The sequence below is a fragment of the Siniperca chuatsi genome, linkage group LG16, assembly GCF_020085105.1.
Source record: "Siniperca chuatsi isolate FFG_IHB_CAS linkage group LG16, ASM2008510v1, whole genome shotgun sequence".
Classification (NCBI taxonomy): Eukaryota; Metazoa; Chordata; class Actinopteri; order Centrarchiformes; family Sinipercidae; genus Siniperca; species Siniperca chuatsi.
The window spans coordinates 15,985,773-16,006,707 of record NC_058057.1 but is presented as its reverse complement, the minus strand read 5'-3'; the positions used below and the strand labels follow the sequence as shown (position 1 = coordinate 16,006,707).

The 20,935-nt window shown below is 39.4% G+C and overlaps 1 protein-coding gene across 1 annotated transcript in view; it reads left to right on the top strand.

The window, feature by feature from the left end:
- The window catches only part of mettl24 (methyltransferase like 24), a 38,856-nt gene that overhangs the window by 3,281 nt on the left and 14,640 nt on the right, over window positions 1-20,935 (top strand). Inside the window, exon 2 of the mRNA XM_044168409.1 lies at window positions 17,579-17,677. Coding sequence (XP_044024344.1) covers window positions 17,579-17,677 — 99 coding nt within the window. The remainder of the gene's footprint in view (window positions 1-17,578; window positions 17,678-20,935) is intronic.

Sequence of the window (20,935 nt, the reverse complement as noted above, 5' to 3'; positions counted from 1 at the left end):
GGAAGGAGTTCGTCCAGTTGTCATGTAATCATAAATTATTTTTTTTAAGAAATGTTTTGCTATGTTTAAAATACCAAGTTTATTGATTTGAGTTCTATTGATTTTGCACATAAATCAACAGGTCATGAACCATACATCAAGTATAATATGCAATGTATATAAACACTGTAACATTGTGAGTGCAATGTAAAATAGATGGCCCTAAGTTCCAATCTGACTCGTTGGTGTGGGGTTATATTTAAAGTTATATATATATATAATATTTATATAACACTCTTATTAATGTCTGTGTTTAGTAATGACGGCTGAGTGCAGCCATTTAAATATTTCCTCATCTTATTTTTCATATTAGCATATTAATTGACCTCACAACTGAAATACATAATGTTTTTATAATTATTCATTTAATATAATCCATCAGTATGGTTGACTGAGGCAAACACTAAGATCATCCCTTGTTTTGTGGTTGGAGACACTCTATACTCTGCTTCTAAGAAATGTAGATTAGGTTTCTCATCTGCATTTTATACATATATATGGAGTTTTATTTGTGTCTCAGTCCTGATTCAGACACAAATAAAACCTCAACACCTGTCTTGTTGACAGCGCCAATGCCATCTGACTTCATCACATCAGTAAATTATGCTTTCACTTTCACATTATCTGGCTGACATTTTTACAGCATGCCAACGACTACAAGGTGACGCAGCTTCACAAACACAACACCAGCTGCTCTGTCATCTTTGCTGCAGTTTGAAAATGCCTAAAGTTAAGGATTTTCAGCTTTGAGGCTTTGTCTGAGCAAAATTAAGCGAAAGATCATTCAGAAAGGCAAAGCTCATTTCAAAACTCATTCAAGAAGCTGTCGTGTAGATAGGTGACAGGACAGACTGTCGCTGACAAATTCGTTCTCCCTTAATAATGTGTGTGCGTGTGTGTGTGTGTGTGTGTGTGTGCACATGTGTGTGTGACAGCCTAAGGGTCTGTTTTAGTAATAACCAATCTAAAGGAAATCTAATCTCTTAGCTGTCAGGCATCCACAAAATACACTCACACACATCCTCTTTAATCATTTACCTCTTGCAAGCTTTCTTCCCCGCTGGGAAAAGAAAAGGATGAGTTGGTAATTATAGACAGACATCAAATGTGTTGGGCCAAACAACAGCGGCAGGGATGAAGGGAGAGAAAGAGAGACAGACAGAAAGAGAGAAAGATAGAGAAGAGCAGACACAGCATGCACTGATGACTCAGCCTCCTGATTTTAACACAGTAATAAGCAGACTACTGCCCTTAAGTCACAGTGACGCACACACACACACACACACAATAAATTCACACTGCAATGCATTTCTACCTCTTCAGCTGAAAACTACTAAAAGCTTTGAAAAAAACAAGTAGTTGCCGGCGGCTCAGAAAGTCACCAGAAGTCACCAGATGACGCCATATGCTAATTTGCATGAGTATGCTTCCCACACTCACCTACTGCCATCGGTGGGAGAGGAAGCGTTGCTATTACCCTGGTTGGATAAGAGACGCAAGTACCACAAATGCATACTCTGAATTATTTCTGCAAATCGATATTTAGAAATACCACGCAAGCGGTTGTGTGAGGCTGTATTTAGGCACAGTAGTGTTTTGTGCTAAAAACATGCTTACAATGATAATGCTAACATGCTGATGTTTAGCAGGTCTAATACTGCCCTGTTCACTATCCTAGTTTAGCATATTAGTATGCTAACATTTGTTAATTAGCACCAGTATTGGACAGTACGTTACAGTAGGTGTGGGCACGCAGTTAGCCACCACCAAAAGGGCAGAAAAGTTGTCTTATTTATATGTTGTGTCTTCTTAGCTGGCTTGCAAACATTACTCACTGGTAATGCTACATTCAGGGTGAGGGATGGGACTTCACACGGTCACTGGGGCTAACATTAGGCTAGCTGTTGATATCCACCTTCAAACCGTAGGTTGGCTGCTTGTTAAATCACAACATCTTGTTTTCTATTTCTACATATGTTAAATACAGGAGATGTAACCATTTTTAAATTGATGATAATGCAAGATTAAAAGTCAGGGGGTCAACTCCAAAGTTATTACAATTCATTCTGAGGGGGACATCAATGTCCCAAATTTCATGGCCTTTCAATAGTTGTTGAGACTGACCAACCAACAGACCAACCTTGCCATCCATAGAGCCATGATGCTAGTGTAGCTAAAAATAAGACCATGGTCAAGATGCTACTGTAGGCAGGCTGTCTGTCGCTAGTGTTTTTTCTAGAGCTAGTGTTCTGCCCTGTGCCACTCTGTATACTTATGGTGTCGTGGTCCTAATATTCCTGTGAAGCACTGAAGTGTCTGAGTTCTATCTGCATTTTACAGCTCATCAGCATTGCCACTCTATTTACAATACTATAAGTCCACATTGGACAACACTTCACTACTATCTACTCTGTACATACAAGTATTGCATGCCTGCCTTGGAGGAGGTTTGCCTCTTGTATTGCTCTTTCTGAGGTTTCTCCCAATTATCTTTTCATACCAAAGGTTCTGGGTGTCATTTGTTGTAGAGATTGTAATGTCCTCTGAGACAAACCTGACTGATGATTTTTGGCTATATAAATAAATGTCACTTGACCGAGGACCATTAGCCCCAAATCCTTGTGTTTTTTTGTTATGCAACTTCCTGCTTTCCATCTCAGAGCATTCAAATAGCTGAGATGTGTAGCTGTTATAATAAGGTGACATTGAGTAACTTAACCCTTCAATTTAGAAAGTATCCAATCTAAGCAAGGCTAAAACATTGTTATAACATGGTAAAGTTCCATCAGCAAAATATGAATTGCACTCAGCCGTTTAAAGAGTAGGTAAATATAGCAACAACAGGAACCATTTTGGCCAAGCAGTGAACTGCAACAAGTGTTTCATTACTCCTCATATAGTCAAACAACTTCAAAGTCCGCAACAGTCCTGGAAGAGGAAATGAGTGCTTAGAGCAACAATTGAGAAGGGCTTTTCTTAAATTTAAGACAGCATGTTCCCATAAGTCCAGCTGCTTCCTGTCAAAAAAGAGAACATTGATATTCACTGCTGTTTCTACTCTCTGGTGCCACTCTGCAAGTATTTCTTTTCTCTTACTTTTCTGAAGACATTGTGTTCAGTTAGCAGCTTGGAAGTTATCTATTCTTAAGTCTTCTCTTAAGTCACGCCTCCCATCACCTATTATTGAAAGAAGCCAAACACAAACTAATTTCAATCAAATTAAAGGTTATATTGATAACATGTTATTAATACTGCATGACATGATCATACAGTTTTCCTTTCTCCCTGTAGCCATTGTTGCAGTGTGGCGCTCAGCTGTTTTTCATAACGTGCTATGAGATTTGTTTTCAGCAAGAAAACACTTCGACTAATGTTAGGACACTACGCTAACACTAACGCTAGCTAACGCCAACTTTAGATGTAGCTGTCTAATGTCAAGCGCTGTGGGTTTTAATAGCATCCCTACAATGTTCTGTACTGTCCTCTTTGACTGGATTAAAATGTAAATATTTACCTAAAGATTCATCACTTGATATGTCCGAGCCTCACTCCACTCGACCATGAAATATGCAGGTTGTGCAACGAACTGGCAACCACTGGAATGGAATGGAAGGGGGGAGGAGAGTGGGTCATCTAGTGGCTGGATGTTATCAATGTTATCAATAGTACCTTTAATGTAGAGATTAGTTATTAACGCTAAACCGCGACATATATAGTAAAGCTCTTTCACTACATATCCATCATATCAATTCTCCCTGCCTGCTCACACATTATTTCCAGATAGGCCAGTTGCCACTCAAATGTCACAAACACTCAACCTCAATGCCCAGAAGCAGGCAGCACATAGATCATAACAGAGAAGCATGGAACCATGCATCCTTTCAGACAGGCCTCCCAGTTTTGGAAATTTTATAACATGAAACACTAAGACAGCCCGCTGAAATGATCATCCAGTGATGTGACGATGACAAAGGGTAATCTGTGCAACCCCATGCAATAACTGATCTTTTTCTCTGGTTTTACACAGCCATACAGGAGGAGATAGCAACAATGACAGACAAAGTAAAGGAATCCAGCAGACGGGCATTAAATAAACACTGTAATGGCCTTCTGAGTTGACTCTAATTCACTCTGTTTGGATAAAACAGAATACTTTTGATTATGCTAATTGATTTCACCAAAAACCACCAATAAATCAGAGCCGCATGCATTTTAATTCAAATGATTTATTTTAATTAGGTGGAACACAAGTGCATTTATCCGCAAGGCAAGTATTAATTACTTTTGTTCAAATAAGCATCAGTATAATTCCGAATTAATACCTTGCTCCTGAACGTTGATTAGTTCAGTGTCGGGATAAAGCGAGAACAAAAAAGGTCACTTTGTGTTGTCTGTGTCAGCCACTGCCAGCCACTTTTGGGTCCCCAGTGGAATTTCTGATGCAGAAACCCAGTGACCTTGGTCATGTCTTGGAAAGCTGAAAGACCATGGCTCAATAGAGGGAGAGGGAGAGAGGGAGAGGTTGTTACAAAAGAATGAGAGGGGTTGACTTCTGTAATCCCAAAGGTGTGACTGGAGCCAGTTCTCAGGCATCTTTAACCTCCAGCTGGGGCATCTGGGGAACCAGGAAGTCACAAGAAATCAACAACTGGGAACCTGACATGTCACCTGAGTCACACTCAACTCTCTGTTCTTGAGCTAAAAATTTCATCCATCACAAACAGTGCCAAGTGCTGTTGCCCTCCCAACTTGGGTTATTTATACACTTATATTGATATACAAAAGCAGTCTCCAAGACCAAGAAAATGCATGGCTTTTTAAAGTGACATTTGTTTAAGCAAAACCGTATGTGTTTATTCACCATATAGACAGCAGTGCTTATGTTGTCAGTGAAGCTTGTCTTGATTCACTGAATTGCCTAAAATGCAAATATAAAGCTAGAGTGCCAGAGGTAAAACTGAAATGTAAATATAGACAAAAAGGGTGCATCAGCTAGTTTTGTAAACCAACATGTAAACCTGCCATGGAACAAATGATTCCTTCAAAGCTTAAAGGAATAGTTCAACATTTTGGGAAATAGGCTTATTCGCGTTCTTGCAAAGAGTTAGATGAGAAGAAGAGATTCCACTCTCATATCTGTTTGTTAAATATGGAATCTGTTAATTAAATATGAAGCTACAGCCAGGAGACAGTTAGCACAAACCAAAGTGTAGAAACGACACATCACGGTTTTATGTTTTTTGGGGGTTATGTGCCGAACAATTTTTTGGCCAAGAGCAGTGATGTCCTGGAGTCTCCTCTGGCTGCCTGTCAACCTCATGGCAACAACACATACAAACAAGATACAACGTATTACTTTAGAGGTGCTGGAATGTGGATTATAGCTAGCCTGGCCCCTGGACAGAGCCAGGCTAGCTGTTTCCCCCTGCTTACAGACTTTATGCTTAGATAAACTAAAGGTCTAATGGCTCCAGCTTCATATTTAACAGACAGATATGACAATGGTATTGATCTTCTCATCTGATTCTCAGCAAGAGAATGAATAAGCTAATTGTCCAAATGTAGAACTATTGCTTTAAGGTTGTCTACAATTGCCACATAAAGTGCAAAACTTGCTAAACATCTTTTTAGTGTTATCTTGTAGGCAACAACAAGAGCAAAAAATAATCAGCTCATATTTTAGTATCACAGGCACCTTGAAAGCAGCTTACATGTACATAGCAAGGTATAATAACTCCAGGCTGATGAAATCAGAGCAGGAAAATAAATATGTTTAGACATACAAGCTCTTTGATTTCCTACAATTTTGGATCATATTACCACAGTGACATCGCATCACTCCTTATGCACACGTCAACCATCCTGGAGAAGTAAACAGCTTTACACAGGCACACAGCTTTGCTTGCTCACTTAGTATCCAAGTCCAACCAAAGAAAACAGGCCCGGAATCTTTGCCAAGTTATGGGGGGAAGAAGCACAAAGAGACCTTTCAGATAATCAATCACCCCCTCTCTGCAAAGTCTACAGAAATATGACTATTTAATTATCATGAGCAAGGGTTTACACACTTTTTAAACAAGAGAAACAGCTGAGAGTGTATCTGGAGCTGAGAAGATATTACTACTTTTATTGTGTCATAAGTAGGAACATTATGGAAATCAAACTGTTTTTCAAAACTTTGGCTGTGAAACCTAAAAGCTTGTGATCCCGACTTTTAAATGTAGATCCATACAAACCCTGCCTCAAACAAGATGATCAAAACCATATGTTGCAGATGGAAAACCAGAAGCCACTCAAAGCACTTTATGTTATTAACCGAATAAACAGTGGGTCTGTTGTGTGCACTAACTTGTATCAGACAAAGAGTCCCACTGGAGGGGGAAAAGTCAGTGTCAAACTGTCAAGTCCAGAGTCTCGATCGCACAATACTCCCCTCAGACATGGACGCCTTGTCTGGAACATTCCAGAAAGTTCTCAGCCTCCCTCCCAGCTGATATGAATGAGTGCATTGACCTCTGAAATGGGACGCCCTCGCTCCCATCTTTGCCACTCACCTACACTGCCCCATCCATGTACACATACACTCACGCAGACCATGAATACCTGCTTCTAGCAAATGGCACTTTGTGTGTCACTAAAAAGCTTAAGGTTTGTTTGTGTAGCAGAAACCCATTTCGGTAGCATTTCATGGGCACCATAACTACCTATGTCTGATTACAAAAACAACAGATGCCACTTATCCATACCATCAGTGAACCTCAAGAACAATCATTTAAAGAGCTTGTTGTTGCTGTAAGCCCTGTTTAAAACACTTTGCCTCTTCATCCCTGTTGGTAAAGAATATTTCTGCCTCTCTGTCTCTCACTCTATTTCTGCAGTATTTATTTGATTACTGATACAGAGTGACAATGGCAATGGGAAACATATGGAGAGCAAGGCACAGAGTAGGGAGATTAAATTAGAAACCCAAAGATACCACTGCTCAGTAATAATGTTGGCAGGACTGTAATCTCACAAAACAACCATGAACATTGTCAATTATGCTATGATGTGGCTAGAAATATACATCTTCCTTGCCATCTCTTTCAATTTCTTTCCATTTTTATCTTCAATAATCATTTATGTGTTAAAAACAAACAGACAAATTGGTAAAAAAAAAAAGTTAAATGATGAGCTGAGAGAGAAAATTACCGCCTATCTTTGTCTATCTTGCTGTCACCCTCTCTGTTTTTCCATCTCCATCTCAGGAATATGGTGCTCAGCGTGCTCCCTCTGCTCATCCCAACTAGACATCAAACACAGATCTCATATCTGGGATATAGTCCAGGAAGACAGGCGCACACTTGCAAAGATAGACTCACACCCTCAGACACACATATACAGGTTTTAACTGCAAGCCTGCTAACAATAAGACCCCATCTGTCTCTTGAGATGCTGACCAAGAGGGCCCGATTCAAACGTGATGTGATCAAATCAGACAATGATGTATCTTCAGCGGTGTCAATCACCTTTTTGCAAGTTTCATCTCCTACACAACCATTTCAAAATGTTGTGATGAACTGGAGCATCTGTACATGTCTGAATGCATGTATGGGTGAAGTTACCATGACATGAATGGAAGGGGACTTTGTTTCCAAGGCAACAGCCACTTCCACAGAGATTTAAGATGATGGTATGTGCCATGACAAGTTAAAGGACTCCAGAGAACACACTGGCTTTAATATGTATGCGTGTTTGTATATGTACGTGTGAGTGCATACATGTATGTGTGTATGTGAAAGAGGGAAAAGGTTTTTTTTATTCTAATAAGAGCAGCTGTCAGTTGTGCAGAGAGTTAAGTGGAAACCACACATAACTGATGCAAATCTATCAAACTAAGCCACACGCAGCTGCCTTTCCTTCTAAAACCACTCACTCCAGCGAGCAGTGTTTGGTATATTTTATAAGGCCATTAACAAATGTAATTTCCCACTGTGGTTTGTATTAGATCACATTTACAGTAAAGCTACACAGCTGTGTATGTTATTGTGGTTCTGGAAGCTACATGAATACCATGTACTTGTAATACCTTGTTTAAAATGATAACTGCTATGTGCACAGCCTTACTATTGAAAGTCTTTCCATCACACACTCTTGCTGTGGTGTGCACGAATGGCTGTCTTTACCATTCAATGTAAAGACAGTGCTGGAAAAGGGCAGCAATCGCAACAGCATGAGAGCTGAAAGATGTTTCATTTGTGCCACTGAATGGAGCAGCACTGATTGCTTTGCATTCATTTTTTTAATTTGTATGTCAGTTTTCTAAGAGGTTTGTCATTGCCACTTAAAGAAAACTTTTATGCTACCATCATCTGAATTTATGTTTCAATCAACTCATAGTGTCCTCATATCTGTCATTTAGTCCCCTGTCATGCTACTCCTTATGAAACTGAAGGCAGCAAAAACATTTTCTCTGGGTCCAGCACAGTATGTTGAGGATGTTTGTAGCGATGCACCTGGGGGAAAAAAACAGGAAAATGCTTTGCACTTGCAAGATGGTTAAGCACTGCACAGATCAGCTTTGATTCAAGCTGGATGGACACAAAATGAGGCTGCCATGTAGGCGATGGCACAAATTGCTGAACGAGAATGGTCTTCGATCAGCTTTGATTTGCGCCACTTGGGCAGATAGCGCTACTGCCAAGTAGTCTGCAAAATGAAGAATGAGAGCATGTGTGTGCTGTAATGTAACACAGTGTGTGGAGCATGAATGCAAAGCCTCAATGTCAAATAATATTCAGAGGTTAATTCAACTCCACCACTGTACAATAATTGTCGCTGTCGTTTTCCAACTTTCTCTCTCTCTCTCTCTCTCTCTCTCTCTCTCTCTCTCACACACACACACACACACAGTCTCTCTCTTACAGTAAATGTATACCAGATGTGGGTTTGTTAGATTTCTCCTATGAAGGAAAACGGTAGAGAGGAGAACAATCTCTTCATCCTCCATCTACACCATCTGTGCCTCAGCCTCTAATTTCTCTCTCTTTCTCTTCCTCACACACACACAAACACTTTACTTCCAACCCCCTGCTCATATATCTCTCCACTCTTCCACAAGCTTCTTTCAGAGCATCACTCTGCCTTTGAGACTGAGGCTAAACTCTTCTGAGATTACTGCCTTTATTAAAAAAGATCAGCATAATCCTCCGCTTTAATTCTGTTATACCCTCTCTGTCTCTCACTGTACTCTGGCAGTGAGCTGGGATTGACCGGTGAGCCAAGCCTGCCAGAGGAATAGAGATGACACTGTAGGAAGTGGAGACAGCTGGGTCTGATCCGACTGCCAGTCTCCCCATCTCCCAGATTAGTCAGAACGATAGAGCTTAGTAAGGCTGATTCTTTTGTGATTATCCTGTATGTATCATACAGTCATGTTGTAAGCATCAGTACTTTAAATATACACTTTTTATTATGCTCTTTATATAATAATTCTCAATGTTTGGCAATGTTTGATCAACTGATACAACACAATATGCAATCAGCATACATCTATGATAGCTTTTACATTTGATATTCTAAATACCCAGAATGCAACAGGAATATAATTATGGTCTGATCTGACCATTAAATCAAACCTGTCTGATACTCGTTTGCTGTGCAAGCTTTGTATAAAGCATTGTTAAAGGATAAGCATGATGATATTCTATATTTTTCTTATCCCATGAAAAGACTACAACCAACAATAAATTGATCCTACTAACAAGTATTGTTTGTGTTGCCAAAGTCTGATATAGTGTATTCCATAGAGCTCCATTGTTAAAACTATTAAAAACACATCAGTTAGCCACACGGTTGCACTGGGTAACATGTTCCTTCATTATGATGAACATGGGCATTGTAGTTTATTGTGAGACAAAACCATTCTGCTGCCGTCAATACTCACTAGTGCACCAAATGTGTTTCAATTGGCAGCTGAAAATAGTCCCAAACAAATTCACTATTTATCCTGTTTGACTAATGTTTGCTAAAAACTACAGTACTCACCTGTTTTAGGAGATTACTGAGCCTTTTTAAGAAATTAAAATATATATTTGTGATCCTTTGTTTTTGGATTTACATCTTCAGTAGGAACGAATGGCCTTGCAGCTGACTGCCACAGACAGAGTGGGGAAGTTGGAAAGTATGTCCTCCGATGCACAGGAAGTGATACAGTTTACATTTCCATTGGCAGCAACAGCTGGTTGTTTAACAAACACAATATGAGTACATGTAGTAAGCATGATAGTCTTCACGACAAAGGAAAGGACATAACCTGCACAAGTTCAAATGTAAACAACTAAAAATAATTTTACCTGTAAATACACATCCTTGTTTTACTCCACATCTCATTATCTCACGCATAAACTCATTAAACTTCACAGTAACCTTTTACTGTTAAAAGCCTGTCAGTCGACAACAATTAGTGTCCATTTACACCAAAACCTAATCTTCTATCTTTTGTTGTCGTCATTTCTCACTTGAGTAACTCACACTAAACATCACCACTACTTGCCAAAGCTGTGACTGGCTACCACGGCAACGCTAATCAAATGATCAGCATATTTAGAACCTAATAGACCTCTCAAATGATAATAATAGATAACAGAGGGAAGTAAAGAGAAATGAAAGCATGATAATGATTTCAAAATAATAACAGTAGTGTTATGTGTGTTATCTCAGCCTCAGATCCAATAAGTTACAACATTCACCATCCATTATCATGTCATTATAATGATACACGATGAACACTACATGATAGTGTTTTGTTTTAAAAGCAATAGAGCTCTTGTGATAAATGTTACATTTCAACAAAGTAGTGAGCATCACAGAAAAACAAAGCATCTTTCTTCATTTTTTTTTCCTGAATTAGCACAGGCCCCTGGAGAACAAGTCTCTGATATGGTCTCTCACCTTGGTTCCCCAGCTACTAGAAATCAGAGGGAGGCTAATGTGAATCAGCCACCAGCTGTTTCATTAAACCACAACTTCTCTGTCTGCCCACTTGTTCATCGCATGTCTTGACCTTCACTTGGCACAGAGGTACTGTTGAGACTTTACCCAAGCTGTCAGGAAAATATAGCCTGTCAAAGAACATTTCCTAACTTCAAGACACTTCATAGTGTTAGAAAAATATTCCACACACTGTTGAACTGAAAGCTTTGACCTCTTGTCTGCATAGCTTGGTGGTGTTTTTTTGAAGCATCTAAACTCCAGTGAGAGCAATCACAAAAAATGAGCAGCAGGTCTGACACCCAGCCAACTTGGCGCTTTACCAACAGACGGGGCTGACTTGGCAGCACTCCTTCTGTCGCCTTGTGGCTTTCAAATGGGCAGACACAGCTCACCTGTGGCTGGCTCCTCCGTGACATTTGATACACCAGTGACAATTTGTTTACTCGAGCACTGATTGTGCTGTGTACTCTCAGATGCTCTGACCACACTGTCATCGATCGTTATGTATTGACTTTGTTTATTCTTGGTGTAAATCCATATACAGGTATAGAACTCTTCTTCCTTCACAGTGAGGTACATTTCCTCCTCCGTCTGTGTGTTTCTCCGTTTTCACGTCCATCTCCCCCTCTTCCTCCCACCTTTCCCTTTTTCTCACCCACCTTCATTGTTCTGGCAGACAGTCCTCTCTTGTTTTATCCAGTCATCTCTTGTTCACCCATCCATCCTCTTCTTCACGAGGGATTATTCACGCTTGGTCTGGCTGTTCACACCTCTCTCACTCCAGGCTGAGAGGCACAGATCTACTAACACACCCAGCTCCATCAAGACATGTAAGCCATGCAAAAAAGCCCCATAACAGAGCGATCAAAAAAGGAGCATAGATGTTTAAAAAAAACATCCTTTTTATGTCTCAAAAAAATAACACGAGAAGTAAAGGCAAGACTGTATCAAGATAAAATATTTATAGAATATATTTCTAAATTTTTACCCCTGAGGTAAAATGTGTTCTATTAACTTTGTCTCCAGAATCATCTCTTTTTCTTTAACCCGAGAATTCGTCTGCTTTCAGTGATCACACTTCAAATGACACTTCAAATCCTTTCACGTCTCAGATTGTCACCTGTGAACCAAAAACTACCACAACTGTCACTGTTCATACACAATTAACTCCAACTGCTTTCAGTGCTTACACTTCAGCCAACACTTGAACTGACATGAGGTTTCAGTTCATACTCAACTGACACAATTTTCTTTCAGGGCCGCCACTTTAATGGACCCTTTCAGCACTTTCACTTCAACTGATACTTCAACTTCACTCAGTGCTCACACTTTTACTTCATTCAGTGCTTACACTTAAACACTGAAACTTGAACTTCTTTCAGTAATTCAACTATTTCAATGTTTCAATTGCAAATTTTCAGCAGCAAGCACACATACATTTTGACACAATTTTGAAAATGTAGCCTTTTCTAGTTTACAATGTCAGCATACCAACAAATTTCAAACTATACAGTTGAACTGACACTAATTTTAGTTGACCATTCCTGCTCAATTTATAACCTATACTTCAACTATTCCAATTCCTGTCAGTGCTTGTTCAGCTGAATCGTTAACTCTTTTCAGCACTTTCACTTTAACTAATACTTCAATTTCACTCAGACCTCACACTTAAATTGTCACTTCAACTTCAGTCAGTGCTTACACTTAAACTTCAACTTCTTTCAGTACTTCCATTTTAAGTGCCAATTAACGTCTTTCAGTAATTGTATTTCAGCGGCCACTGAATCTTCAACTCCTTTCAGGACTTTCACTTCAACTGATCCTTCAAGCTCAATTCATCACTTACACTTAAAGTGACGTGTCAACAATTCCTTTCAGTAAATTTAGCCATTTCTTGGTCACCTGGTAGAGCATGTGCCCCATGTACCAAGGCTGAGTCCTTACTTCAGTGGGTTGGTTTCGAATCCAGCCAATGGCCCTTTGCTGCATGTCATCCTCTCTCTCTATCTATCTCCAAAAAATAAAAATTTCTTTCAGGACCTCCACTTCAATTGATCCTTCAAGCTCAAGCTCAATTCATCACTTACTCACATTAAGTCACATTACTCTCAACATTTCAACTCCTTTCAGTGCTTGAAGGTAAAACTGATTCTTCAACTTCATGCACACTTAAACTGAAACTTTCAGTGAAAGAAGTATTCATTTACAGCAGCAAACTCACATACATTTTCTACATTTTGCCTCACTGCTTAAGGCTGAACTGAGTCTTCAACTCTTTTCAGGACTGTAATTTCAACTGACTTCAGCTTCACTCAGTGCTCACACTTAATTTAAACTTCAACTTCTTTCAGTGTTTCCATTTTTCCAACGCTTTTAGTATTCATATTGAACTATTTCAAATGTTTCAAGTACAAACCAGCAAGCACACATACATTTTTTTCAGAATATTTAGCCTTTTCTAGTTCACAATGTCATCATACCAACTTAATCAGTAATTTCCATTGTCCATCCTTCCATTCATGTCAAGGCAACTATACCTGATATGCTCATGCTGAGGATGTAGTTATATCTAATGTCATGGGATTAAGGTCTAAACAGCTGAGGCTCAACAGTTCTGAGTGATGTTCTGTGTGTTTGTTATTATCACTGCTTACCTCTTCTGTCCCTGAGGTGCTGATGACTTGTTGTTGCTTGAGTGAACACGGGGCTTAACGCTAATCTCATCACCGCTCAGTGATGATTCAGCAGTTAGTAAGAGCTCATAGGCATGTATACTATAATACGTGCATAGACAAACACACAAAATCTCTATTTTGAATCTCAGTTTTAGCGCAGTGAAAAAAATGTGTTGTTAGATAAAGGCTGGATTTATTTTTCACCAAATAACTTCACAAGAAGAGAAAAATAATTGCAGCTCACGAGGTAAAGAGACTTGATTGAAAACCTGAGTTGTACAAGTCTGTCAACTCTGGGGCAATGCTGCTTTCCAGTAAAGTCTTTAAAATTAAAAACCTTGAATACACACCTCCTCTCTTGGCAAAATCTGCCAATATTTCTTCTCTGCCGTAAAGTTCAGGGAGGATGTGTGTGTTTGTGCGTGTTTGTCTGTGCATTCGCCGCTCCCTCTGCCCTATCCTTCTCCAATTTTTCCCTACCTGTTCCTTATTCAACCCCACACTGCTTCCTCCCAGTGAGTCCATTGTCCCAGATATCAGCCCTCTGATCAGTAGTCCTGTCCCAACCTGTACCAGGCTGATGTATGGGGCCTGATAGCTGAGCTTTTGGGAAGACTCGTGAAGGAGATGAAAAGGGCAGCTCGGAGACAGAGAGCTCTAGGAGCTTTCAGAGTCCCCGGGATGCAGAAAGGTAGATGTTATTTGTCTATGTGTAAGTAACAGACTCCCACACCGACATTAAGTCTATCTGTCTCTGTAAAACTTTCCTTTACTGCATTTTTGGAGCAACGTTGATTTTTATATTTGGTATTTCTGTTCTCTCTGGCCTTTGCAAGAGAGTTTTCTGCTGTGAGATCTGAATTAAAATTTTACGGAGAAATTGAACAACAAAGTCTCCTTGTGGAAGCTTAGCCAGAGGTAAAAATCAGAAGAAAGACATCACACTTAATATTGATCCAGTAATTGCTCTTTTTGTTATAAAATAAGTACAGAATCTGTATAGTCCTGTAGCACATTATTGATGATGACATAAACTTAAATATATATATATGATTGAGCTCTCTGCTGTGTGGCTATGTAAGTTGTAGTGTTTTGTCTAAAGGTAAATATATGAATTTGCCAAATAAATGGTCTGTGTTCAAGACACCTGAGATATATCAGTCTGTGTTTTTTCCAGGGGTTAAATACCAGCATCACTGTCATAACTGTTGAATTATTATTTTTAAGTACTTTGCTGTGTTTTAATAATGGGAGGCTAACCATTGATCTTATCTCATAATTTACAAACCTACAGACCTTGATCTCCTACAGCCTGTGCTGCACATTCAAATTATGGATATTTTCGTAAAAATGCATTGGACAGTTATAACATTGCCTTATAACCGATTTTGTTAATCACATTAAAAACCACAAGATACTATGGACAAATGTAGTTCTCTTTTTCAAGACAAGAATTGCATTGTTAGTTTCTGCATTTTTGATTTTAGAATAGGCAAAATAAAATGATACAAAATGATTTCTTATAGTGTATAAAAGCGGAAATGCTAACTTGCAGCCTATCTTGCTAGTACTCCAAAAACACTAGAGAGGTCAGTCTATGTTTATTTTTGGAGAATCAACCTTGTTATGTAAACTGGTTGAAAATGCTGAAAAATCCAGATTTTCTAACTGTTTTATGTGTATATAGCCATTACTAACAATGCTTGTTGTGTAATGCAGGCCCTGAGATGAAAAGGCCAGTTTTTTCAAGTAATGAGGAGATTAGTACAGCCAGTGCAAATTACTTTTTAAATTTCCCCTCATCCTCACTATCCACTAGCCACTATATTTTCTTAAAATTGATCACTTCATGTATCTCTTTATCCTTTTACTAATCAGTCTTCATAGCCAAGGTAAGAGATACATGCAACAGGCAAATCAGGAAAATCAACAATAACTATAGACTGAAACCCACATGTGCACATCCATCAGCCTATTTGTCCTGCAGGGTTTGTATTTTGTAGATCATGCATCACGTTGCAATTATTTTAAACTGATACACTGAAGAGAGAGGGAGCGAGAGATAGACAGTGGAAGAGAGAAGGAGATAATGGAGAAAGAGGAGGAGAAGAGTTGAGCCACGGCAAGGATTCAGATGTTTTGATATGCCACAAATCAATTAAAGGCTGAATGCCAAACAGAATAGTGTTTCATAGATCCAGCTCTGCAGCCATTAAAGGGGCAGCTGATTCTCTGTGTTGGCAGGTCCAGGATCAGAATCACTGGAGGAGGAAATGACACACATGGTGCTGTCATAAATAATGTATTAGCAGAGAGCTGTGAGTGTATGTGCATGTCCATAAACAGTGCATATGTATGAGTTTGAATGCATATGTGAGTGCACAAGTGTGTGTTTGTGCATTGAAGAAGAAAAGACAGTCCTGTCATAGAAAATGCATTAGTAGATAATATATGTGAGTATGCAAGTGTGTGCATGGTTACAGATCTAAATGCATTTGTACAAGTAGTGCAGACACCTGTGTGTACATTTAAGTGCACATAAGCGTGTGTGTGTAAAAGTGTGTGTGTGTGTGTGCACGTGCATTAATTTGAAGGCTGAAAAGTTCACATGCCTATGTATATATGATGTTTTGGCAGCATTTTTTCTCCATTGTCATTCTGATAAAGTGCACTAAATTTAAGTAAATTTAAATTGTACAGTATGGATGCGTTTGTGTGTATTTGTGTGTGCTTAAATGCATGTATACTATCTGGCCTGTCACTGGCTTGTTACAAAAATGAAAACATGAGAGGAGTTGACCTATACACAATCTCAATTATCAAAGATCACAACCTCCAGTTTTAGGGCAAATCACACAAATCACACACAAAACCACTTTTGTTGAAATCAACAGTGAGATTGTAAAAGTGTCTGAACTACGAAGCCCATTGTGTTGAGCCTGCAGTCACAAAGCTAAACTGGAGGGCGGAGCTTTGAGCAGAGAGAGAAAGAAAAAGAGGCATGGAAACATGGGAGTGAATTCCAACACAAGGTTATTTTCCTAAACAGACCTGATGTCACCATAGTGCCCATTACAGATTGTTCACCAAATTTGCCCAGAGCATCGAACAAACCCAAACATGATCTTGTTAGCTAAGCCAAACATGATCTGTGCATAACCATGGAAAACTGCAGAGCCCATAAAACACTGATGAAGGCTGGAGCGTCCCGGGCAGGGAAGGGCTCTCTTGCGAAATCACCCAGGATAACTTATACCAGAGCTGCTAATGAACACTTGGCCATGGTGTTTGACCCAAGAAATGATTGTGCAACCAGGAAATGCATCATTGCAGCTCTGTCCCTCTTTTTCTTTTCTCTTCTGTTCACTCTCCATCTCACTGCCTCTCCTCTAATCATAAGCAGACGCATTCCTGTAGAAATGAAGCAGGCTATGAAACAAAGCTCTGCCAGGTTTCAGGAATGTGATCACACAGCAGCACTATGCTGCTGATGGTGAAGTCTGAGGTCTTATTTTTCCACTGTCAGACACAGCTGGACTTTCTACAGTAGATTTTTCATCTGTACCTTGCAGCGCAGAATGCATAAGAATAAATAGCAGAAACCATTTTACTAAAATAACAATAGAAATTAACTTTAGCAGTTTATTTGTCACTAACACACAGGTGGGGGGAAAATCCTTCACTGAGCACATTGTGACCTAGTTCCATTTCCATCAGTGGCTATACACAAGTGGGTTATAATACCTGAAAGAATAAAGCTCCCTTTGTTGTTGTCCTTGCACTGGATTTCTTTTGAGTGGCCTACTTTGATGTTAATTAATTGTCAGTTTTCATGTTCTTTTCATTGTTAATGATTGTGTGTGTCTGTGTGTGTGTGTGTCCCACAACAGACTCCTAGGTGGCATATAGACTTGGAGCCCTGGGCCAGTGAGACTCATTCTCTGGAGGATGAAGCTAAAAGGTTCCTCAACTACATCACAACACCACAAGTTAGTGTTTGAATTCTTACTGGTATTTAAAGTAAAGATTTATTTATTTTTATTATTGATTTATTTTATGTATTTGTAAGGGACCATGTACAATATTTAAAGTAAATGCATTTCCTCAAATACTGTACAAAGGTATAGATTTGAGGTACTTGTACTACCAACATTAGCGCATCAGTAACGATAATCTAATAATCCAATAATATAGGTAATATAAATATAATAGTATAACATTTACATGGGGCATTTTTCTGCTTTTACGTGTAGTAACTATTTCTCAAAACTGCCACTTGTCATTTTTATGTCTGTATGTGTACATATTAAGCAAACGAGATACAAAGTGTTAACTAGTAAACTTTAGAGATGCTGGCAGACCTATTATGTGAGTCAGTCTAGCTGTTTCCGTTTTTTATACTAAGCTAAGCTAATCACCTCCTGGCTCACATATTTTACAGACAGACATTAAAGTGATATCAATCTTCTCATCTAAATCTCAACAAGAAGGCAAATAAGCTTATTTCACAAAATGCTGAACTATTGCTTTAGAGTTTCTGATATAACTCCAACTCTGTTTCATCTGGTGAGCGTTTAAAAGAGAATGCTGACTGTCCAAATACAGTACAACGAATGAGTACAGTACAATCTGATATGGAAGATTTGCAGAGTAGATATGAAGATGCAACAGTATTATGAAAGCGTGAAACAGAAAACAAGATTGTTAGGTTCTTGGCACAATTTACTCTGCTGACTTTATGTGAGGGGAATCTGAACATAGAGCAGAAGATCCCCCGTGCACAGCAGTGCTTCTCTCCTGGGTGCCAGTTGGTGCAGAGCAAAACATACTAGGTCTAACCAAAAAATAAATATTCCAGCGTGCACCAGGATACTAGGATTGGCACTATTTCATTAACAGATTACATTAAAAACAAAAAGGAGCGAACTACGCGTTTCACATGATCTTCATCAGATTCGCTTTGTGCTTGATTGCCATCAGGTGTGCCTTTAAATAATCAGGTGCTGATTAGCGTAAAATCCAACAGGTTCACTTTCCCCTAAACAAATGCACTTCAAAAAGTACACAATAATAGGCAATAGCAACTATAATTCTACCATACAACATCAGATATAAACATTACATTTCCATTTCCATAAGAAAATGAGATACAATTTTTGAGTACACAAACTGGCCAACTCCAAAACATGTCTTCACAGGGTACAAAAAGCATTATTTGTAGAGCTAAAAATTCAGTTAATCATAAAACCTTGATTCTTGGCCTACAAGTCCCTGGTTGCTCAGTTTTTACATTGTTCCACCATTAATGTGATATCTTTTATGTTTTTCTGTATTTTTTATTTGTGGTATTGGCTGTACTTGATGCTTGGCTGCAAGCTATGTCCCATCAGGGAACACAACATCTTAAACTTGCATCTACTGTTTTAACTAAAGATTAACTAAACATGGTAACCAGATGCATAAATGTAGCATTAAGACGGTAGTTTGTTGACAGATAATTGGAGTAGTTGTTGCTATTGAAGGCCAGGAAGTGCATTATTTTGACAGGTCTTTGTTATGTATATCAGAGCGAGCCTGTATCTATCAGCCCATGACTGAGCTACACTGGCACCTCTTTCACATTCAGCTCAGCCAGATAGTATTTGTCTTGTTCAACAGCACACACATAATTCACTACTCTATTGATTACCATACAGATGGAACACACAGCCCCTCTATTCATACTTAATCAATGAGGTGTTGTGGTTTGTTTGTTGGTTTATGTCAGATGTTTAAGATTAAGATGTTCAGTATCATATTTTGAGAAATATCGAGGGATTTTATTGAGAAATCCTGAAATTCTGTGCCCTTGTCCCTATTGTGAAGGTAATGCAAAAACACAGTTTAATTTTCACTGTCCAAAACATAGATGGACATTTTTGGATTACATGTGCTGAGGTTTTTATTGTAATGAAATTGGCTTGGGGATAAATCAGCAACTTATCTTTCTCCCTCACACAATATAGTGAGAACACAGAGTACCCCACTCCAAATGACTAAGCACTCGTTCTATATCTTTCACAAAGCAGACATTCAGCTCATCATGAATTAGCCCCAGGATGTGTGTGTGTGTGTGTGTGTGCACATGTGTGCAGCCACTTGTGTATATTTGCGTGTGTGAAAGGAAGAGACAAGGACAAGAACAGAGTGAAAGGGATTGTTTAAGAGTGTGCGTAAGTGTGTGTTTGTGGGAAGCTTTTGAAGGGAACTGTCCATCATACACAGTGACAGGCGAGGGTGGAGGGAGTTGGAGGGCGCATAGCAGCATCCTCACTTGTAATGCTGACTGACACAGTGCCTGGTGGAGCTGTTACTCAGAGGGATGGCCTGCGACACAACTGTCCAATCAATAGCAGTCAGTGTATCTTGCATGCATCCATGCACCAGCACACACACAGATAAGAGGAAGTGTTTCTATAAAAGTACAACAGCATGAAATGTACTGTAGGATCATTTCTTTCTGATTAGCTTAACAACAATGAGTAGTTACTTTTCATTCATTATAATGTATGCTCAATGAAAACATTCTTTCAAGTCAATTTTTACAGCTCATTATTCAGTGAAACAGTGTGCAGCAGTCAGCAGTTCAATGTCACTGATAAGTCTGCAGATGTGAAATGGCAAAATAATCAGTGAGTGATTTTGCATTTCATTGCTCATTGTATGTAGATGAATGCTTTCAGCTGGAACACATTAACAATGACCGGCACAATGAAGGTGTTCAATATTCATTTAAATAGATTATTGCGCCACCCACATGTACAAAACAATTCTTGTGCTCAACAAGACATGTCGGGTGACTTTTATTCCTCCTTCATGTACTTGACTCAGCTGATCCCTTCCTGCCTGACCTGTCACATTCTGATTAGAGGGAGACGTTTATTGAAAAGTTTATTCACCATCGTGGTGGAGGGGTTTGCGCGTCCCTATGACCCTGGGAGCTGTGTTGCCAGGGGCAATAGTTCCTGGTAAAGTCTCCCAAGGTAATTGGTCCCAGGGAGGGGCCAGACTAAGAGCAATTCACAGACCCCACATGAATTGGCCAAGAAGGAGCTGCATTACTTCACCCGGAACAGGGAAACTGGGGCCCCTTCCTGGAGCCTGACCTGGGAAGGAAGCTCGCAGGTGAGGTTCTGGTGGCCGTGCCTTGACCCATGGGGCACGGTTCGGCACAGCCCGAAAGAACTACATTGAGCTGCTGCCCTGTG